The sequence below is a fragment of the Lagopus leucura genome, unplaced genomic scaffold (genome assembly GCF_019238085.1).
Source record: "Lagopus leucura isolate 7727_CA_CO unplaced genomic scaffold, USGS_WTPT01 108-8_obj-0_obj, whole genome shotgun sequence".
Taxonomy (NCBI): domain Eukaryota; kingdom Metazoa; phylum Chordata; class Aves; order Galliformes; family Phasianidae; genus Lagopus; species Lagopus leucura.
Genome location: NW_024966376.1, coordinates 30,320 through 52,655, shown reverse-complemented (window position 1 = coordinate 52,655; position 22,336 = coordinate 30,320). Strand labels below are relative to the sequence as shown.

At 57.2% G+C, this 22,336-nt stretch overlaps 1 protein-coding gene across 5 annotated transcripts in view; it reads left to right on the top strand.

The window, feature by feature from the left end:
- Positions 1–7,570, top strand: part of KIAA0513 (KIAA0513 ortholog) — a 9,017-nt gene extending 1,447 nt beyond the window's left edge. For 4 of the 5 annotated variants that reach the window (XM_042893126.1, XM_042893129.1, XM_042893127.1 and 1 more), the window contains exons 2-13: positions 1,381–1,839; positions 2,104–2,203; positions 2,376–2,449; positions 2,539–2,609; positions 3,076–3,283; positions 3,679–3,719; positions 3,882–3,960; positions 4,182–4,259; positions 4,681–4,710; positions 6,222–6,302; positions 6,564–6,658; positions 6,771–7,570. In XM_042893126.1, the coding sequence (XP_042749060.1) occupies positions 1,514–1,839; positions 2,104–2,203; positions 2,376–2,449; positions 2,539–2,609; positions 3,076–3,283; positions 3,679–3,719; positions 3,882–3,960; positions 4,182–4,259; positions 4,681–4,710; positions 6,222–6,302; positions 6,564–6,658; positions 6,771–6,820 (1,233 nt within the window). In that variant the 5' untranslated portion in view covers positions 1,381–1,513 and the 3' untranslated portion in view covers positions 6,821–7,570. The remainder of the gene's footprint in view (positions 1–1,380; positions 1,840–2,103; positions 2,204–2,375; positions 2,450–2,538; positions 2,610–3,075; positions 3,284–3,678; positions 3,720–3,881; positions 3,961–4,181; positions 4,260–4,680; positions 4,711–6,221; positions 6,303–6,563; positions 6,659–6,770) is intronic. The other variant, XM_042893131.1, reaches the window with a different exon arrangement.
- Positions 7,571–22,336: the final 14,766 nt, after the last annotated feature.

Genomic DNA, 22,336 nt, shown 5'->3' with positions numbered 1-22,336 from the left:
CCCCCCCCCCCCCCCCACCCCCCCCCCCCCAGCATAGCCAGAACAGCACAGGTGAGAGGTCCTGAGCTTTGCACCTTGTTACAGCTGAGATTAAGCTGAGGGCAGCACTGAGGTGGTTAAAGCCAGGGTTACGATGCTGGGGGGGCTCTCTTTCCTCCATTCCTTTTCCTGTTCCCATTTCCAGAAGCTGTAACCCCCGCTGGGCATTGCAGTGCTTCCTCTCCTCTCAGGAAAGCTCCTCCTTTTCCTTCCCCTCCAGAAAGCTCTCACAGCTGAGCAGGCCATACGACCTCCCCCACACCCAGATATCCTATTTGCCTGCTGGAAGAGGAGCAGTTCTTAGAGCTGACTCTGTGCACGGCTCCAGCCAAGTCCTGGTTTGCAGTGTTCCCTGGCTGTCACCCCCAGCACTGATTTGTTGTTCAGCTGCCCATAGGGAATATAGAAGCTCTGGGCGATGCATGCTCAAGGGGATGCCCATGGCTGGCATGAGCAATATGTGCAGCATCTGAAGCAGCTTTTGTGGCCTCTGCTCTATGACAGTGCTTAACCATGAGCTGGTGAGCAGGAGGTTAAACCCTTTTTGGCCACCTAAGGGCAGAACGCATCTCCTCATGTTGCCTGCAGCCTTGGCCTGGGTTCTGCTGATCCCAACTGCAAGTTTTGAGGTCTTGCACCCTGAAGTCGTTCTCTTGGGGTATCACTGTGTGTGCATGGATGATGACTGGATGGATGCTGGCACCCAGCCGGATCGCTGTGTTGTAGGGCAGGGCATATGGGACAGGGCTTCGGGTCACCCCTTTGCCTGGTGGTGCAGAGGAAGAGCAAGGCATGGCTGCAGGAGGAGCCCATGCTGCACAGCACTGCTGGCTGCATGTCCGTGGTGTGCATCCTGGCTTGCATCCAGTTCTGGCATAGCCTGGGATGCTTGGGGACAACTGGGTTGGGATGGATGGGAGCCAGCTGGGAGCGTTCACTGGTCCCTCTGCACTGCAGCCTCTGGATGCTGAGCTGCCTGGTGATCCTGGTGGCTGCAGCAGTGTCCTTGGGGCTCTTCTCAGGACTTGGGTTCAAGTGCACGCACGGGGATTCAGTGCTGGTGCCAGGGAAGGGGATGCTTCACCAGAGATAAGACTTGGGGACGGTCACACGCAGCCCGATGTCACCCATCAGGCTGGGGGATGGCAGATCCCAAGTGTGGCTCACGGAGCTCATCTGGGCTAAGTGATGAGAAACCCTCTTGAAGGACACAGAAAGCATGCCAGCTCTGCATGGCTGTGATGTATCCGATGGGGAGCAGCCTCGTGTGCCTACCCTGTGCAACTGCTGATGGGCGCCATGTGGGTGCTGATGTCACCCTGTCCTTCCCCTGCCTTTCAGATGCCCCATGACAGCCTGTCCCCCAGCGCACGGCCCCACCTGCCATAGCCATCCCCTCCTCCCTGGTTCCTGATGGTGCAGTGAGGGCCGGGCAGACGAGCACCCACCAGAGCACCGCACCTCCTGCAGAGCCATGGAGGCCCCCCCAGATGTGCCCGTTGGGAACCTCATCGACTTCAGCACCGAAGCAGCCACCCGTGCCCCCTCAGAGCCCTCTCCTCCGGCCGTCCCCAGTGACAACGGGCACCTGGAGGAGGTGACAGCAGAGGAGAGCGATGCCACCGAGTCGGCAGACAGCGAGAACGACATGGGTGAATCCCCCACGCACTGGGGCCACCGCCGCTCCTCCTCAGGTGAATCCTTCTCCTCCAACCACAGCACTGGGTCGGCCAGGGATGAGGCAGCGTCCGAGCGCCGGGACTTCGTGCGGCACTACGTGGAGAAGATCTTCACCGGGGGGTGAGCAGCCTCAGAGTGATGGATGGCATCGGGGCTCAGTGCCTATCTTGGCAGCTCAGGTCCCGCTCCAGCTGCTGCCTCTTCTCCCTTTTCCCTCCCCCTTTCTGAGCAGTGGGAGATGGAGGATCCAAAAGGCATCCGAAAAGATGCACCTGCAGCATCCCCATGCGTCCTCCCTGCATCCACCCCGCACTGCTCCACCCAGGATCCATAGGGGAAGCCTCAGCTCTAACGGTGTTTTATTTCCCAATTCCTCCATTGCAGAGAGGATCTGGAGCAGGAGGAGAAGGCGAGGTTTGGGGAGCTGTGCAGCGGTGAGGACGGGAAGGGCAGGGAGTGGTTCGCCAGATACGTGAGCGCACAGGTGAGTGCCTGTGCTGGGGATGGAGGGTTTGGGATGGCAGATTGGGCAGCGCTCCAGAGCAGTGCTGTAGAACAGCGGGACGTGTGGGAAGGAAGCACAGAGGGCATCTCAGTGCAGTTATGCACCCGATGGCTGTGATGCTATAACACAAGCCCTGGGTTTGTGCCTGCAGCGCTGCAACTCCAAGTGCGTGTCAGAGCAGACCTTCTACCGCCTGATGCAGTCCTTTGCCCTGGTGCTGTTTGAGTAAGTGCTGGAGGGTTTGGTTTGTTGTGGCCACGAGCACAAAGCTGCTCTTTTGGGGTCCTTACTGAGCCCCCCCCCCCCCCCATCAGGTGTCACCAGATGGATGACTTCAGCCCCGCCAAGAACCTCATGACCATGTGTTTCACATACTACTACATCGGTAAGGAGCACCTGCACCCTGTGCTGGGGGTGAGGTGCTCTGCATGCAGCTGGTGTGCGTGGAGAGGGTGATGGGAAGGCTCTGAACTTGGTGTTGTCCGTGCTGACTGTATGGGGAGGCTGATGGGTGGGTTCCTGAGCTGGGTTTAACTTGGCTGATTCTGACACCAACCAGAAAAGAGCCTCCCTGGGCCCAGAGCCACGCAAACCTTGCTGGGTTGGGTTGTCCTTGCTTCTTGCTGGGGGTATGTGGTGATCTCCAGATGTTCCCCAGCCCTGGGGACATCAATAACACTTCATTCCCTGTTGGGTAGAGGTCACACCCCCACAGCAAGCTGGATTTCCTGTCCGAAACCTACAAGGTTTGGGATGAGGAGGGTTTCTCTCTGGTTTATTGTCTTTGTAACACTGCTCAGAGCTGATCCCTGGAGCCAAGGGGGAATGAGCTCTTGGGGTGTCACCCACAGGGAAGACCCACGCGCTGCCCCTGGAGGCCAAGGAGAAGCCCACAGGCAGCATTGACTCCTACCTGAAGTCGGCCAACAGCTGGTTGGCAGAGAAGAAGGACATTGCAGAGCGGCTGCTGAAAAACACATCAGCCAAGACAGAGAATGTCAAAGGCTTCTTTGGGGGCCTGGAAACCAAGCTGAAGGGTCCTGTGGCCAAAAAGAGCGAGTGGGTACCTCTGTGTTGGATGGGCAGGGAGGGCTGATGGTGCCGGGAGCCAACTGGGCTTGGGGATATGGGAGAGAGGTAGGGTGATAATGGCCATGGGAAGACAGCTCCTGGCCGGTCCCCGTGCTTTGTGCTTTGGGCATCTCATGACATGGGAGTCCTATGTCCCTTGGGGTGGTGATGCCTGGTTCCAGGAGATGCTGCCACTGCTCTGTGGTCTTCTGGATCCAGCCCGTGGGATGGGCACCAGCATCTCCTGTCTGCCTTTCTGGCTCTGGGGAGGGTGGCACAGAAGCAATGTTTCACATGAGATTTCCCTTGCCAAGGGGTCTGGGTGGTGTTGTTCTGGCTGTCACTGCGCTTCTTGGGAGCTAACACCAATTTCTGTGCCACAGCGAAGGTGAGGACAAACCAAAGGAGAAGCTGAAGAAGACGGGTGAGTGGAGCCAGCATTGCTGATTCAGGCATGGCAAATGTATCTGCGGGGAGGGAGCGTGGAAGAAGTGCTGGAGCTGTGGGGATGGGGGGAGCACAGGGAGGGCTGGTGCCGTGTCTTCCTGAGCTCCCTGTGCCCAAATGTCACCGTGTGTCCCCACAGTTTCCATGCAGAGCCCAGAGGAGGAGAAGAAAGGAGAGAAGATCTACTTGTACATGCACCTCAAGCAGCAGCCCATTTGGTAACGCCGGGCAAGGTGGCTTCTGCTGGGGTTTGCCCACTTGCCTACACACTGTGTGAGGCTGGGGGTGGGCAGCATAGGATCCCCCCGGTGGGGGGGGGGAGCACGAAGCCCTCACTTACCCCAATTGGACCCATTGAGTCACCTCCCAGCCTGTGGGATGCAGGTGTGGGGGGCACAAAGAGGGAGGATCACCTCTGACCCCCATCCCTGCCCCGTAGGCACAACCTCCGCTTCTGGAACGCCGCCTTCTTCGATGCCGTGCACTGCGAGCGCAGGAAGCGCTCCCCCACCACCAGGTAGGATCCTCCTCCCCTTCAATTCGGGGAGCAGAAAGGTTTCCCTGCTCATTTCGCATCGTCATCGACACTCGTGGGCAGGCAGGCCACTGAAACTGCGTTTGCTTTGACTAAGCCCCCAAATTAGCAGCAGCAAATGTCTCGCAAGGACGTGCGCCGCCGGCAGCTGCTCTCTGCTCCGGGTGCCGTTCCCAATTACTCTGATGGCTGAGTCCGACTAACGAACGCTCCCAGCATCTCAGGGGGAGGGGCGGTGGGAGGAGGGAGGAGGTGGTGTCACTAAATTCCTCTTTTTCTCTCTCTTTTCCCTCTCTCTGCCTCTTACGACCTCCTCCCGTCCGTCCTTCTCCCCCTCTCCCTCCATCCACCTCTCTTGCATGATCTGTCCCGTGCCACTTTTGTCGGTCTGCTGCCGCTCCAGAGGGAACGTTGGGGAGGAAGAGGAGAAGAGGTGTGTGTCTGTCTGCATCCCTCCCTCACATCACCTGCCAGGGGTCCCTTCAGCCCCAAATGCTGCCTGGGGGGCCTCACGTGTGCATTTCAAAACCGGGGAGCAGCAGATGCATGAGATTTGTGCATCACGCAGAGCTGCAAATGAATGGGTTTCTCTGCCATTAATGCTGCTTTGCTGAAAGAACCCCCGCCTGCAGCATGGTGCAGTGGGAATGGGATATCTGGCTGCTGGGGGATGGAGCTGTGTCCTGGGCAGGTTTTGGGGCGTGAAGTGGGGCTGTTTGTGCAGAAAGCATCACTCTCTCCCATCCTTCCTGCTTGCTGTCGTTGCTGGAAAGGGCATTTGCGGTTGGAAGATCTGCTCCTTGATTTTTTTGCCACCCCTATACACAAAGCAAGCTGCAAACTGGGGCTGTGTTATAATTGCGAGTGAATCCTCCCAGCTGGAGGGAGCCCCAGGTGGGTCAGTGGTGCTGGGATCTGGGCATGCTCCGAACTGCAGGAGCATGGCACGTCTGACTGGTGAGCAAACCCCTCGAGGTGAGGGCTCTTCGAGTCTTGGCTATAAATCGTTCTCATGGGTAAGGATAACTTTGTTTTGCTCGGATGGAGCATCAGCCTGCAGCAGGAGGAAAGGAAGGAGGGAACCCTGCATCTGCCCCTGCTGAGCCCAAGGGTCTGGGCAGAGCTCAGTGATCCCACGCTGAACGCCCAGCCAGAAGCACAGCAGATTGGTCTTGAGTGCTTTGAAGAGTGGGCTCCTTCCCATGGAGCTCTCATCCTTTTCGTGTTTCAGCTCTCTGCATCTGAGTTAAGCTCCCTGATCTCTGCCCAGCACCGTGTCCTGCTCGCCGTGCACCCCCACTCTTCTCCTCTGTATGGATATATCTCTTCTTCCTCTCCCTTTCTCCTCACCTTTCCTCTCACCCTTGGCTGTGACCTCTCAGAAGGGGACTGGCTTCATCCTGGAGCTGCACTTTCCCTGGTGTGCATGCACTGAGCTCCACCCCAGCACTGTGCACCACTGCACAGTGACACTGCAGTCCTGCCCAGCGTGACTTTATTCCCAAAGTCCCATGAGTGGGACGTGTGTCACCACCTAGAGCTAGTTGCAGAGCTCTCAAGCTTGAAGCCCCATCCTGTGAAGGCTGTGCATTGATCACATTGCTGGGGAATGGGGTAAGGGGAGCTGGGGCATCCTTGAGTGCAGTGCTGGGGATGTGGTTTGGGGCTGGGGAGGCGAATGAGAGCCCTCATGCATGGCTGGGGGCTCCAGGATCTGCAGGCCGCTGTGCAGCAGGCAGGGAAGTGCCTGAAGGTGAGGATGGGCACAGCCCTATTGGGATGGGCATCCCCAAGAGCTGCAGGCTTCTTCCCCCTCGCCATAAGGAGGGCTCCGAAGGTCAGGTGTGAAATCAAAGCTGTTTTCTGGTGGTAGAAGACTTTTTCCCAGGATATCTCTTGCTGGGGGGGGGGATTGGTGATGCCAGGTGGGTTCGTGCCTTGCAGGGAGAAGTGGTGCCACATGACACAGGAGGAGCGGGACGACAGCCTGCGCTTCAATGAGAACATCACCTTCGGGCAGCTGGGGTGAGCAGGGCGTGCTGGAACCCCATGTGCCACGCTTGGGATGTCCCCTGTGCTGGGGAAATGGGCAAAGCATCCCCAGTGCTTCTCCCTGGGACTTGCTTCTGGCCTTTCGCTGGCAAATCCCAGCCTGCAGCATCCCAGTGTGGGGCCCGCGTTTGAGCATCGCCTGCCACAGAGGGCAGCGGCGAGGAAGAGGAGGGTGGGGAGGAGGAAGGGCTGTGTGGCCCTGCCCTCATCAAGAGCCCCTCTGTCCTTCCTCAGCACCTTCATCCACAACATGTTGGCGTTCGGCCTCACCAAGAAGCTCTGCAGCGACTTCCTCAAGAAGCAGGCGACCATCGGCAATCTGGATGAAGGTGGGGCTGGGCAGGGGGATGTGATGCGCAGCACCCCCCACTGGGATGTGATGACCCCCCCACTGGGATGCTGTGACACAACCCAAGCATTGCTTTCCCTCTCCCCTTGTAGAGCAATACAAGCTGCTCAGCGACCACATTGAGCAGATGGCCAGCGAGTAGCGGCACGGCGAGACGGCAACCAGAGTAGGTGGGGAGGGCAACCTGCCCCCAGAACAAAGCTGGGCTGCTCGAAACCACCCAAACACACACGTGTGGAGCTGCCATACACCCGCATGACCATCCGCCAGACTTCAGAGCTGCGCCGTGGGCAGCCTGTAGAAATAGGAGCCAACAGCCCCAATCCCTTGCCGGAGCCTCCTGTGTGTATTTCCAGAGCAGACAGACCCCAGCAATGTGTTTTGTCACTTAAACAAACAAACAAAACAAAAAAGGCAAGAAAGAAGCAAGCTGAGAAATAGGAATGGTTGCTGCTCCCACTCTGCCTGCATCAGTGCAGCCCCAGCTATGCAGCCGAGCAGGTTCTGATGCGGGTCCCGATGCGCTCCTTGGCACGGCGGCTGCAGGACGTTGGGACACGGCTGTCCCCAAAGTGGAGTTTTCCATGGGAACGTGTTCCTCGTGCAGCTTTCCCCATGTATCCCATAAGAGAAATAGCAGAGCAGGTCCCCGAGGCAGGGCCCCCTTCCCAGCCCTGCTGCCAGACGGCTGTTTGCTTGAGGGAGGCCGCTGCCGGTTTGCACTTTGTGTGTGATTGATGGAGAGGAGCTCTCTCCTCATTCCTGCTGCATTTATCTCCTATCCCCCACCCCCCCTTCCCCTGAACCTAAAGAATATATTATCTGCATGTGTATTTTTCTAAAAAAATAAATAAACAAAACACTCTCCCTTTGATTCCCCCTTCTTCCCCATGTCCGTTGCGCTCTGGTTCATCCATCTCGGGATCTGAGATGTTTCAGGGCTGGATGCTTAGGTCCCCATGTCCATGTGGTCTCTTTGTGGCCATGCTGTGTCCCTGCCCTGCAGCACTCCCTGGAGGGCACGCAGTCCATTCATGGGGGGCTCCTTCAGGCCCAATTCCTGCAGAAATGGGGTACAGGAATGGATGAATTCCGTCCCTGGGTCACCACCTGTGCTGAGGTGTCTTATCTGGGCTTCTCCTTGGGAAAACATGGGTGTGGGCTGATTAGCTCCAGAAAAGCAGAGGGAATGGCATGACCTGTGACAGCTGCTCCTGCTCTGTGATAAACCCCTTGATGTTGAGAAGTGTGGGGCTGGGGCAGTGCAGGTGCCCCACGGCACCTCCAGGCTGCTGTGTGCATAATGGGGTGGAGACCTACATGGGATGGAGACCTATAGGGCCATTAATCAGCGTGGCAAAGGGCAGCTGCTGGGGTTGGTTGCTGGGTAGGAGGGGCAATGCCTTAAACTGGAGTGTGAGCAGCTGTGATGGAAGTGTGTGCAGGTAAGGGTAAGGTTGGGGTGCTCTGAGCATGGTGAACAGCCCTCTCTCCACCTCCCTTCCTCCAGGGATAAGAGTGCGTTTGCTTCCCAGGCCCTGAGGATTTTACTGTATGTCAGAGCTGCTCAAAGCTCTCCCTGTTGTCACAGCATCTGGGAGCAAGATCTGCTTTTAAAGAAGGGAGTTAGTGATGGAGGTGTGGTTACCACTGACCCTAAGCCCTCCTTTGCTCCTCTGTCGCCACCTTTTCAGATGTTCATCACCCAACATCAGCCACAATTTGTCGGTGAGAGGGAGGGGAGCCCGTGCAGTCAGTGGGTGGCTGTGACTGCTGGAGGACCAACTTTTGGTGGTGTGGGGCAGGAGATGCTGTGAGCTGGGCGTAGGGCCACACACCGAAACGCAAGGGCTGCACGTCCTCTGGGGGGATGCTGGGCTCCCTTGGGGATGCTGGTGGGTATCGCAATAGCTCTAAAGGGGCAGCACCCCAATGTTGCACCCGGAGGGAGGCAGATCGGACCCGTGAGCGATAGAACTCGGTTTCGCGGCCCCACCGTGTGTCTGCAGAGCGAAATGCAGCTCTAGCTGCTGCTGCCCGCTGTCGTGCGCGGGGAAATCCAGGCAGAGGCGCTCCCGTTTGTTCCTCCGTTGGGTCAGCGTGCACAGGTCGGGCTGCTGCAGAGCTGGAGCTGCGGTGTGCCCGACCCTCCGTGCATACAGGACCATATAGGAACGTGCATACAACGCCCATATAGGAAAATGACCTCTTTTAAGATGTATATATTGTATATTATTTTCTTCCTTTCAGGAGCACAAATGTCCCCGGTCTGCCTTGCAGAGCTACTGCAGGGAATCATCACTCCTGCTTTGGGATGGCTGGCAGATGAGCTGGGAGCCACTCTGCGTGCACAGACAGAGCCCTGGCCAGTGAGAGAACACATCTGTCCTTCATGACCACATCTCAGATCTGACTCACATCCTTTTGCTCTGCTCTCCCAACCCAAGCTGCTGTGTTCAGGCAAGGTCGCTGCCGGGGATGCTTTCCAGCTCGCTTTCAGCAGGGTTTCACCATGCCCATCACTTCTGGCTCCCCGGAGGCTGATGGCTTCAGCTGTGAGCAGAGCAGGACGTGCTCTGCGGGGGGCTGGATCAGCTGGAAAATCCCTGTCTGCTCCTGCCAGGGCTGCATGCTGCTCTCCCCAGCAGATAGTGCTGGAGTTGGCTGTGCACAGTGCTCAGCACAGAAGATGTGGGGATGCGCTCGGGTGAACTGGTGGCTTTGTTCCTGTGGTCAGATATAGCAGTGCTTCTACTGCACGGTGCCACCAGGATTGGGAGCCCATGGGGTTGCTCTTGCCCTTCTAGCAGCGCACAGCCTCCCCAGGGAGAGGGGTGGGACGTAGAATCTCGTGCTGCGTCTGCACCAGGGCATTTTCTCCATCCTCTGCCCCGAAAATGCCAACAAAACGATTCCTCTTCGTCCCCCAGGGACTGGGTGTAAGTGAGGGCTATGGAATGGAGCAAAAGAGGGCTGCTGGTGGGACAGGCAGCCAGCAACCACTGCTTCACTGAAGAAGGGGCAAGGGGAGATGGTTTGCACGTGGCTGTTAGCACCCATCCCCTCCTGTGCCCACGGGGGGCTACCAGTCTTGGCGGAGGGGATGCTCCAGGGGCTCTGCACTCAAGGGTGTTCAGCTGTAAGCAGGGGGTCGAATTGCCTGGGGTGGCACTGCGGCTCTTTGTGGCGTTTTCTCCTTGTTTTCCTCCTCGCTGTCTGCTGGCAGCGATAGCAGCAAAAACACCCCGAGTGATGCCTGCGTGGTGCGGCTGCGCAGGGCAGCGATGTGACGCACGGAGCAGAGGAGCAGGAGGTGACAGCTTCCCTGCAGGCACCTGCAAATGTCCTCATCCCAGCACGTCCCTACCTCTGCTCCCAGCAGGGGTGCCAGGTCCCAACCCTGGGGAGTTGTGAGGGGTGGTCTGGCAGTGATGGATGGCAGAGGGGTGCAGGAGGCTTGGCCCCCACCTCCCAGCGTTCTGCTCGCTCTAGGTGTGTTCACCCCCCCACTTCACCTCCTGGCTCCGACTCTCACTTCAATCAAAAGCATCCTGCATTTCCCCCCTCCCCTCCATGTGCATTTTCAGCCTGTGCTAAAACAGCCCTGTTTTTCTGGCTGGTTAGTCGTGCTCACCCAGGTGGAAAGCTCGCTCATGCAGCAGGAGCAAAGCATTTAACAGAGCTCAGTGCGTTCCTTCCTGCCCTTCTCTTGCAGCTGCAAGGGAAAACCAGAAGCTCTCGACCTCCGCTGCTCCGAAGCTCTCATTTCCCAGCGGGGCACGAAACCCTCTGCTCAGAGCACAGAACCACGTGTCCTCGTGCTGCAGAAGTTGGGGACAGCCTGTCCCAGCCTGGTGACACCCACTGCCTGCAGGGACAGCCTGTGCCACCGAGAACACAAAGCGCTTTGCGCAGAGCGGCTGCAAAACGTCGCCCCCCCCCCAACCCCCATTCCCTATGCACATACACACATCGAATGCATCCTGAGGTTTGTGGAACTGGAGTCAACGTGCCTCTTTCTTCTCTTAATTGCTGTAATTTGTCCAGCTCTCATACAGCCAGGCTCGGCTCCGGGCTCTCTCTAGGTGGATGCATTTTGGTTGCTGTGTGGATGGAGTGATGCAGCAGATGTGCTGTGCCCTCTGTGTGCATCCTGCACGTGGGTTGTTCTGCTCCTGGCATCATTCCCGTGCCCCCAGTGGGGGGCTCCTCATTGGGAACAGGACTATGTGGGATCAGAGTCTGGAAACCACAGCCTGGGAAACGAGTGCAGAGAAGAGAAGGGGGAGGTGTTGATGCTAGGCTGTTCTGGCGGTGGGCAGAGGGCTGTGCTGGTGCTAATTAATGGGAGGTTGGGGGTGGTGAGGGTAATGAGAGAGCACAGTGGCTGGGGCTGCTGCCTCCACCCTGCCCTGGGTGCCATGGGGAGGCGCTTGTGGGCTGGTAGGCGCTTGGATGAGGCTGTGCCTGGCTCCTGGGATGAGACAGGGCTGAGGTGTCCCCCTGCCACGAGCGCTGCCCCGTCCCAATTGGATCCCACGAGGTGTCCCATGGCCAGGCTCTGCCTGTAGCCACCCAAAGCTCCGTGCACGGAGCCCCTCGGTGACAACACTGCAGCGTCCCCAGGGCCCCAGCGATGCATGTGCTGTGTCCCCACCGTCCCCATACCCATCAGGGTGGCGTTGTTTTGTTCCGCGAAGGCGGATGGGAGCCGCCGCCATCCGAGCACTGAACATTTTTAATCTCCTGCTCCCGCTCCATGCAATTAACTTGATTCCCTCCCCTCGTTTCCTGCAGAGGTTTAATTAAAATGCATTGTTCGCCTCGCCAATTATTTGCTCTGTCCCCCGGATAACCTCTGTGCAGTTGCTGGCTTGGTGGGTCTTTTTTTTTTCCTTCTTATTGCTGGCAAGCTTGCTCCCTGCCCCACGGCTCCTGCAGCATTTACCTGCCCATCCCTGGCGCTGGGGGGGTGAGCAAGGCGTGCCCTGAGCAGCTGAAACAACAAGCCCTTGTTGACTTTGCTTTGAGTTCCCTGCACTCGGCAGCTGCTGCTCCAGCAGGTGATAATTGAAACCGGGAGCGACCTGCATGGCAGCGGGGCTGGGGGTTGTGCTTGGATGTCAGCTCCTGGTGGCGGAGTGGAGAATCGGTGGGGCTGTGCGTGGGGATGTGAGGCTGTGGGGATACGCGGATCCGAGGCTATGGGGACACGGAGCCATGGGGCTGCAGGGACGTGGGGTTATAGGGCCATGGGGACACGAGGCTATGGGGCTACGTGGATGGGAAGGATGCAGGGGTGTGGGGACATGAAGCTGTCAGGATATGGGTAAATGGAGCCATGGGGATACAGGGCCATGGGGACACAGAACCGTGGCGATGTGGGGACGCTGACTGGAGCAGCACCCATTGGCTCTGCACCGAAGAGCAGGATTCACGTGGCTGCAGCCCTTGGGGTGCTGCAAGGTCATACATCAAAGATGCTTTCCTTGAGCCCTGCATTTCAGGGAAGGGGTGCTCAGCTTCCTAAAAATAGTTGAACTGAAATGCCACGCCGCTTGAAGCAGGGCCAAGGCAGCTGCTTGTGGGTTGGCAGTGTCCCCACGGCGCGGCGTGCAGGTGGCTCCATGGGGACCGTGGCACTGAGCAGTCCCCATAGCTGGATGCAGTCAGGGAGGGGTGAGCCTGGTGGTAGGAGGGCTTGGAGAGGTGCCTGTGCTTAAGGGAGGGAGGGAAACTGGAGGTAGAGCAGGAAATTGGGTGTCTGTCTCTCTGTCTGCGTTCAAAAGAGGTTCTCCAGGTGCAAGGCTGGATGAAAGCTTAGGGGTCACAAAGTGGGATGGCCAACCTGCATCCGTGCAATGAGGCACCTCCTGGCTCTACACTGTACCCTAAGCACCCTCGGGCCCCACTGGGATCCCACTCTGCATTTGCCCTCTGATTTGGAGCCTTTTGGGATTCGTCCTTTTGTTCTCCCCACAACAACCTTCTTGCTTCTTTATCCCAAACATCCTGCAGAGCAGCATTGCTGTTGCCTGCCCATAGTGCAGGGATGGGGATGAGCTGCCCCAGGGCTCTGCGGGCTTTAAAGGGGCATTCTCTGTGTGCAAATCCAGGGATCCTGAGTTTTGGGGCATGGAAGAGCTGAGCTCTGAGGCAGGAGATGTGATGCTGGCCTTGAATTTGGACTGAGCACATGGATGCTCCCCATATCCCTGTGTGCTCTGCAGTAGGACAAAGGATGTGACTTTGAGAACCCCCTCGGTTTGGGGTCTTTTAGGTTGAAGTCTGCGCTCCCAGCTGTTAGAGCCTCATAATTGGAAGCTTTCTGTTGCTTGCTCCTCTCATGCAAAGCAAAGCTCGGAAGCAGCAGGCAGTGATTGAGCCGAGGGCTGCGCCACCAAAGTGAAAATTTGAGTGGAAATGTAATTTTTCTCCCACAAAGCTGGTAAAGGGGATCCTGGGGACACAACCACAAAGAAACCGTGCCCCAGCAGTGCAGGGACAGCAACTTGTGACAGCCACATCCCCAGGGGGACGTGGGGGCTCTGCCCAGCCATTCTGGGGCTCTGATCTCTGCCCTGTGGCTTTGCAGGAGCTACAGGAGGGTCAGGGCTGGGGGCTTTGCTGCTGCGCGCCCCCCCCCCCCCCTCTCTCCAGGGACAATTTTCCACAGCAGCCGCCAAGCCACGAGAATTGGCCCACCCTGGAGCAGGGGGTGTCTATTTATGGGCTGAAAAAGGAAAATTGTCCAACTGCTGAAATTGGCAGCGCATCCCGCGTCTGTAATCAACAGCTTCCCTTCCAATGTCCCTGGCTATTTTCTCTCTGTTTTGGCGTGGGTAAGGAAGATTTATTTTGTTTGCTGTTTGGGATTATTTATTTTATTTTATTTTTTTTCTTTTTCTTTTTCTTTCCCCAGTTCCCTCCCATCCCTTTTCTATTTTTTTAATTTAAAGGCACTTGAAGAACAAAAACCCCCAACCCCGTGCTATTGTGTCCTGAGCCCCCAGAGCCCCCAGTGCCACCCGCTGCTGCTCCATCCCTCCCAACAGACCCTCTGGGGACGTGCTGGCAACGCACAACCTGTGCCCTATGGCACACAGCAAGCCTCACTCACACCATTACCCAGCCCCAGCAACGAGTCTGCAGTGTATTCCCTGACACTGACAAGAGCTGAAGTGGGGTTAATCTCTAATCCTTTGCATTACGTAGCAATTACCCCACTGTAAAACTACAGACCGCAGATGGTTACACCAGGACCCCCGCAAAGCTCTTTCCCCTACAAGCTGGCTTGCATCCCCGTCCCGTCCCCCTCCCCATTACACCCATGGCAGGGGATGGGGATGCTCGTGCCCCATCCCAGGGATGCTCTGGTCCAGCTGCAGCCCAGGAGCTGGGAGCACAGTATGGGAGCTGGCGGGGCTGCGTTGGCAGAGTGGGCTGGGAACAGCTTGCAGCCTCGCTCCCCACACAGGCGCCTGCTGGGGTGCAATTCCCCAACCTTTCTGCCTCTGTTCCACTCCTGCCTTTCTCTCTCTCTCCTCTTTCTTCCCCCTCCCCCCCCTTCCTTTTTCCTTAACTGTAAATGCGCCATAAAAATGGATCAAATTGCTTAAATCACTGTCATTAAATCAGTGTGAGTCCCCCCTCCACCCCTGTGCTCGAAGCCTGGCAGAGAACATTTGTTCCAAAGGCTGAACAGCCGTCTTATTGCTCTGAAAGCATATTTGCTGCTTGACGGAAGGAGGAGAGGGGGAGAAAAACAGCCTGTAAGGGGAGAAGGAGGGGGGGTGAAAGCACCGGGCTCTGATTCTCATGGAGAAATCCAGGCGGTGCTGGGATGGGGACACTCACCGTCAGCATCCATCCCAAAGGCATCAACAGACATGTGGCATTGCTGAGGCTCCCACCGATGCACTGTCCTCTGCCCCACAGGGGTGAGATGGAGCAATGGGAGCAGCCCCACCACGGTCATCAGCCAGGCAATATGGGTAGGAGTGAGGTTTTCCTCCAGGACCTCGGGGATGCAATGGGCCGTGGGCTGGAGGAGCAGAGCTGCTATGGGTCGTGGCATCCTTGGTGCTGCAGGGATGCTGAGCAACCCACAAGGCTTGGGGGTGATGCAGCAGGGGCAGAGCCACTGGGGATGGGGAGCACGGCTCCTGCCTCTGCCCTGGATGCGGTAGCTAAAAGCCAGCAAAGCCTAAATGCAAAACAGCTCGGAGGGCTGGAGAGCTGCCCGGTTTGTGCATCGCCGGATTACAAAGCACCAGCTTGCAAAAGGCTGCCTGGGGGGAGCACAGCCTACTGAGGCACGACTCGACTCGGCGTCGGGAGGAGCTGCTGGGGCTGAGGGGGGGGGGCACAAAGACCTCCAGGCTCAGGAAGGAAAGAGTCTGCCCCCATTTGCCCCACGGGGCTGAGCCCGGCTGAGGGCTCTCCTGCATGGATGTTCTCCATCTTCTCATGCTGGGAGCAGTCAGTGGGGCGAGTGAGAAGCTCCTGGTGCTGTGCCACAGGACCGGGTGCAGATGGGAAAGCAGCACTGGTTGGGGTGTGGACAGGTCTGTGTACCATGTATCTCAAGATGCAGCGCGTGAGAGGCTGTGATTTCGCCCCTTCCCACCCCAAAGGGCACTGAGAAGCTGAGGAGGGTCACCATCTCAGGCAAGATCCAACCTCCAAGCTGAAAGGACGCAGGGGTGCATGGCACAAACAGGGCATTTATGGGCAGCAGGAGCACAGGCCCCCCCCCCACGCACACAGGCACTACCGCGGCGCAACCCCACGGAGCACTTGCAGCTCTCTTTATTGCAACTGTGTGTTTATTGCTTCCTGATGGGAAAGGCCTCACATCTGGGATGGATTTGCTCAGGACCTTGTTAGGGGGTTGTGGTCTCGACCGCTCTTACCTCGCTCTTTGCCTGCTCTCCTGCACTTTGGCTAACTCCCCGCAGGGCTGCGAGGGTCGGGTTCAGCCATCAGAGGTGGCCGAGGGACCTCTGTGAGCTTCTGCTTGTCTTTGGGGGTGGAGAAGTGGGGAGGGGTGATGGAGTGTGCTCGCACTGCAGTGTCCAAGACTGGGCTGGGAATTGCCTGCTGCCATAGGCAATGGGGATGGGGATGGCAGGAGTGATTACTGCGCTCATTTCCAATTAAAAGCTGATTTGCTGCAGACCTCTGCTGACCTTCAAGCTGGCAGACTGATGTTTTCCAGGGGAAAGCAGCCCTCCCTCCCTCACAGCTCTCGTTTCCTTCCACTGTGCCCAAGATAACACCCTGCCTCGCTCTGTCATCATGTCTTTATCTTAACCCTACAGATTTTTGCCTTCCCTAGTGAGCTGAATGCTTTCTTATAATGCTTATTGACAGGGTTGTGCAAGCATGATAGGAGCTGGGTGCAGGAAGCCACCGTGCCTCCCCCAGTACCTCACAGCCGATGCCACCAGCACACAAACAGAACCCCAAAACCCCCATTCTGGGGAGGGTTCTCTCCTCCCCAGTGTTTCCCCCTCCACTTTAGAAGCTTACAGGCCGTTGCACAGCCAGCAGCCTGAAATTGCAGCCTGCAGGTTATTTGTTTCTGGCTGAGATGGGCAGATTGGAAGATGGAGGGATGGCTCCCAGTGCTACAGCTGCAGTGACAGCTTTGGATGTCTTTGCCTTTTGGTCCACAGCCTCTGTGTGTGAGAGGGAAAAGGCAGAGGTGGGAGCTGAGGATGGATGGGGGAGGAACCTGCTGGGGTGGGGGGCAGAGTAGGAAGCTTGTTTAATTCATTCTACATTTTCTGCTCATTTCTCCCCTCCCTATTTCCCACCCTCTGTGCTCCCCTTCTCTCCTGCTCACTGGGTGCCCAGTGGGATCCCCACCAGCTCCTTGTCACCGCCGTCCCCGTGTCCCTGAGCCACCAGAGGGCAACAGTGACCACTGCAACCGGCTGTCCTCAACGCGAGGGGAGAGCAGAGCGCCGAGGGGCTCTCGTGGGTCCTTCCCACGGGAAGGGGGTTCTCATCGTCCTTTGCACAAAGCAGGGGGGCTGTGTGCTTGACCCAGCATGGTAACCCCCTCCGTAGCATCCCAGGTGAAGGATTCAAGGTGGGCATCATTACCCCATCGAAAGAATCAACAGGATTCAAGGTGGGCATGGTTGCCCCATCGGTAGGATGAAAGGTAGGCATCATCATGCCACCAACAGGATTGATAGGATTCAAAGTGGACACACTTACCCCCACCAATAGGATCGATAGGATCCAACGTGAGCATTGCTACCCCATCAATAGGATCAATAAGACCCAGGGAGGGCATCATTACCCCATGAGTGGGATCCAAGGTGGGCACTGTTATCCCATCACAGTAGGGCCCAAGGTGGGCATCGTTACCCTGAACCAGTAGGATCAATGAGATTCCAAGTGAACGTGGTCACCCCATCAGAACACAACAGTGTTGTATTAAGGGATGTGGTATAGTGGGAAATATTGGTGACAGGTGGTTGGTTGCACTTGGATGGTCTTTCCCAAACTTAGTGATTCTGATTCTATGATCAGTAAGACTCAGGGTGGGCTTCATTAGGATCAATAGGATCCAAAGTGGGCATCATTACCCCATGGGTAGGTTCCAAGCTGGGCATTGCTACTCCATCAGTAAGATCAATGAGATCTTAACAGTGGGCATCGTTAACCCATCAGTAGGATCAGTAGGACCCCAGGTGGGCATCATTACCTCATTAAGAGGCTCCAAGGTGGGCATCACTGCATCATCAGTAGATGGGCAGCAGGCTCCCAGGCAGGCTATATAGCAGGGAGAGCTGCTCCCTTCCTTGGCTCTGTGCTGGCTTTGCTCCTGGCACTGGGGTGATGGTATTCCAGAGCTGTGCTTTCAGGTGGGTACCAACCTACACCTCCTTCCTAATGGCACAATTCATTGCTTGGCCCTGCTTGAAGGTCAGCACTAGTATGGTCGTTAGCAGCTGCATTGACTTCCCATTAATGCTACCACGGTGCAGGGGGGAGGCTGGATGCTGCTGTCCCCCACTCCTGGCTGGGGGGAGGGGAGTCCCTTCGATCTTCCTGCAGCAGTGGGAGCCCGATCCATTTTCTGAAATGAATGGGAAATGGTTGAAAGGCGAAACCTCAAATGAGGTATTGACTGTGTGCTGAGCGGGGCTGTGCTTCTCATTGCCTTGCACACGTGTGTGTGCGCCTGGTGCTGGGGGTGCTGACAATTCTGCTGTTGCATCTCAGAGTTGGAGTGGCATTGGGTTTTCTATAGGGATTCAGAGCCCTCAGCCCTCCTGCTGAAGGCACAGCAGTGGGGTGCAGCCCTGCTGTCACGCTTCGGTTAATATTAAACCACTAAATGCGCTCAGCCCTTGATAGAGGGGCTGGCTGGGGCTTAACCCTGTGCTTGCTGGCTGCTAGCCAGCCACGGCAGAGCAACGTCACCCCCACTGTGCATCCCTACAGCTGAGCTGTGCCAGGTGGGCATGGTGGTGGTGGGCTAATGGTCAGACTTGATGACATAGAGGTTTTTCCAACCTTTGTGGCCCTGTGCTTCAAGAAATCTCTTTTTTCCATCCTCCTGTGTTATTTTTCCCCTGGTCCCAAATCCAGGGCAACATATATCAAAAATATTTGCTTGAAATCAAGTGATGTTCTACAGAAATGGGGTTTGAGCAAGCCCTGCATGGTCCTTTAAAGCAAACACAGCTGTTTAATTACAGCCCCAGCACAAGGCAGCCTCCATCATGTGAGCAGTAGGAGCTGGGTGCCGACTGTGTGCTTGGCCTCTGATCCCCTTTAATCTCTGCAGTCAAAGGCTTTCGGTTTGATTTTCTTTTTATTTCCCCACCCGGCCCGGAATCTGCAACCAATTTGTTGTTGTTTGGGAACCAAACCCCAGGGAGCGGGGCTGGAGCCGGCACAGCCCAGCTTGGGCTCACACCACGGCGCGGCCGCCTCCTGCTTCCCCAGCGCCAAAAATCTGCTTTCCCTTTGCCCATCCCTCTGCTTTTTTGGCCGCTCTCTCCCCAGCCCGGGAGGAGCCGATGACTTTTGCATCTGCTGCAGCATCTGTTTTACCCATCGGGCCGAGCCTCAGCTGGGTTCGGAGCCCGGAGCTTTCCTCAGCCAGCCCCTCTCCATGGGAAGAATGAAGTGTGAAGAGCTGCGTGTGAGCAGCTGGGGACCCGCGGCCCTTTGGAGCTGGTAAATCCCACTCGGTGCTTTGGGCACAGAGGGAGCGATGCTTGGCTCGAGCCACCCCTATGGGGTATGCCCAGCACAGGATGGAGAGCCCTGCAGGGATTTGCTTTGGATGGGGGACCGTGTGCCGAGGCCTCCCGGCTGTTTGGAACGTGGGAAGCTCTGGTGCTGTTACAGCTGAAAGCTGCAGGTTCATCCCTGGTACAAATCCATCACTTCCAGCCCTCGGTTCAGCTCCATCGGTGGATTTTGGTCGGAAGGGATCCAGGAGCAACAAGGGAAAGAAAGACCTGGCCCTGAGAGAGCGCATGATGCTGGTTGGCCAGCGTGGGTCTGTGCTGCTGATGGGAGGGCTGCAGGCTGTCCCCAGCTGTGGGATGGCAGCAGGATGAGCTCCGTGGGCACTGCCAGCACACAGCCACCCTGATGTGATGCGGTCAAGGTGGCCCTGTGCTGTTGGGGCATGGTGGCCTGCGTGTCCCACATGGCAGCACATACTCCCCAGGCACTTGGCCCTGCTGGATTTCCCTATAGGGGCTGCACCAGCTTTGTGTTTTTCCCCTCACGGTGCCTGTGCCGTGGGGCTCTTCAGGCAAACATTAAAGCCTTTGTCTGGTTGGGAGCACAGAGCAGACCGTTTAGGAGGAATTAGTGGTTACACTGAAAGGGGAAAATAAGGGCTCCTGGGTTAAATGCACTTTAAATGTCTTAATAATTGCAATTGGCCAGCTCGTTCCTCCCCGGAGCCAAAAGCCTGTAATATGGGAAGCTTTCCTCTAATCAAGAGCAGCGCTGATACCTTATGGAGGAAGCCACACAGGATGGAGAGAATTAATTCTCTCAGCTCAGTGCTGTGTGTGTCACTCCACAGCCACCAGCAGTCTCTGGCACAGCACATGGCATCGCACTCTGTGGTACCCATGTCCTCATGAGTGACACCCACATCCCTATGAGCATCACTCCTTCCTCAAGCCAGGCTGGCTTTCCCCTCCAGCAGCGTGATCCTTGGGTTGTCCCTGTATTGTGCACAGCTTGGCCACCTGGTTGGCACAGCCTCAGAGCTGGCTCCATGTCATCCATCAGTGGTGACAAGCTGTACTTGCAAGGAGCCTTTGTTGGCACCTCTCAGTTCAGGGGGGCAAGGAGCAGATCCCCATCCTGCTCGAGGAGGGAGGTTAAAAAGTGCAGCTTGGAAGAGGTTGAAAGTGAAGCGGTGCTGGATTTATGACATGGCCAGAATAATGGTAGCCAAAAGAAGATAAAGATGCTGGAATAGCTGGGATTCTCCAGCCACTGCGACTCCAAAAGGGAAAGCTTCTGGAATGTGTGGGCAGCCTTTGGGGGAGCATGCCAGCCACCCCAGTGCCAAAATGGGGAGGCTGCAAGGCGCAGGAGGGCTGGGGGGGGGGGGGGGGGGGATGCCTATATGTCCCCATGCAGCTGCAGTATATGGCCATGGGGTGCAGCCCTAGTTCCCTGCTGTATTCAGTGCTCCAGGGTTGGGATGGGATGGGGTGTGACGTGCAGGCGGGCTCAGAGGCGTGGGAGGAGAAGAACAGGGGCCAAAATGATGCCGTATTTGGGCTTGGGGTTGCTTCAGAGCAGAACTGAATGGCTGCCTGGGGAGGTCGGTCTGGGCAGCTCCTGCCCTGGAAAGCAGAAAGGGGTGCTGCTGCAAGGAGCTTATGGCAGCAAATGGAAGCCAATCTCATGGAGGCTCTGCTGACAGCAAGGACCCTTAGTGCTGAGGGTCAGGGGGCTGTAAGGACAGCCTGCCTCTCTGTGAAGCCCTGTGCATGCTGTGTTTCTTGGATCTGGGTAACCTTCAGACCAGGCTCCTGGAACACCTGGCTGCATCGCTCAGCGCCCGGGCGAAAGTGCTCCCATCTGCTCCCTTCTCTCTCCCTGGCCCTGTTACAATGGCTCATTCACTAATCCAGCCCGGATCATAAAAGAGGAGCGCGGGGCAAAGGGGAGAGGAAAAGAGCTTTGAAAATCCCCATAGATGGGGGAAAAAAATGCCAACAAAACATGGTGGCGGCCCTCGGTCCCCTCAGTGCTGGTGATGGAGGGGGATGCCTCCCTGCGCAGGGGCGAAATGCCTCCGGAGGGTGGATCTGAGATGGAGCCGTCTGTGCCGCTCCTGCAGCCATCTGCTGCGTGCTGGGGATGTCAGTGGGAGGCAGTGGGATGAGGCTGGGGGAAGGAGCTGTGGGGATGGCACAAATTGCTTTCACCCCTCACCTCCTGTGGAGTGCCAGCATGGATGAGAGGATGGATGGCCCCAGTGCTGCCCTGGTGATGCTGGGTGGGAGCTGTGCGCATCCGGACTCTGGGCTGGAGTCTGCCCAGATCCAGCATACATGGACTGGGGGAGGAGGGAGCAGCCTGAGCCGAGCGATGCGCGGTGTCTGCAGGCACAGGCGGTGCTTTACCTCCCAGCCCAGCAAAACAAGGAGTCCCTGTGTGGGGCTGGCAGCACAGCTTGACCAGAGATTGTTTTTCCACAAGTGACTGCGATCTCCATCCCAGGACTGAGCTGTGGGCACCCTGCTCTGAGCTGCTCATGGCTGGCTGTTGCTGTGGGGTCTATGCACAGCTGAAGGATCTGTGGGTTTTTTTTTTTGCTCCCAAACTGGGTGTGCACCTCATGGGCCTGTGCTGCTGCTTTCTCCAATTGCTCTCCTGCTGTGGCTCTGTCATAGAGCGTGGCACCAGGTTCTGCTTTAGGGCTGTGTCAGGTGGGGATGGGGGCATGCGCTGCTGAGATGCTGCTGGTCCTCCCCAGTGCCTCCCGTGGATGCACCATGGTGAGGTCTGTCTTTGCCTTGTAGTATGGATTTTGCAGGAGAAATGAGCAAGTACGTGCTGCTTTTGCTTCACTGCAGAGCAAAACCCAGCTCGTCAGCACTGCAGCTCTACCCTTGGAAGCCGGGAGCCAGCTGGGACCCAGCTGATCCCTTCTGCAACCAAACTTTGCAGGGCCTTTCAGAAGCAGAAATCCTCCTTTTGTCCAGGGGAGCACAAAGGCACAGCGGTGGCTGTGGGGTGCAGGTAGAATTTGGCAACGGCAGAACACCTCCACGGTGCTGAGCCCTGCAGCGATGGGGTCAGCACTGCCAGATGCTGCTGGAGGGATGCTGGGCAGCAGGGATGGGTTTTATTGCGTACGTGTGAAGGGGGGGGGCGAAGCATCACTATGCAGGAGGGCAGGGCGATGTACAGCTCATTACAATGTGGGTCAGATCCAGGATGGAGTATAGGGAGTGCAGCACAGACGTGGGGCTGCAGGTGGATGCAGAATTGCGCGAAAGCATGGCTTGGACCTCGAGGTGAAGCAGCACATGGGCTGCAAGCAAGCTGTTTGCCTCGTTGCCTGCTTCCCTGCCCCTCCGCTGAGCTCTGCTTCTTTATTTTGAATGGCATGGGGGTGGGGGGGGGGGGGGGGGGGGAA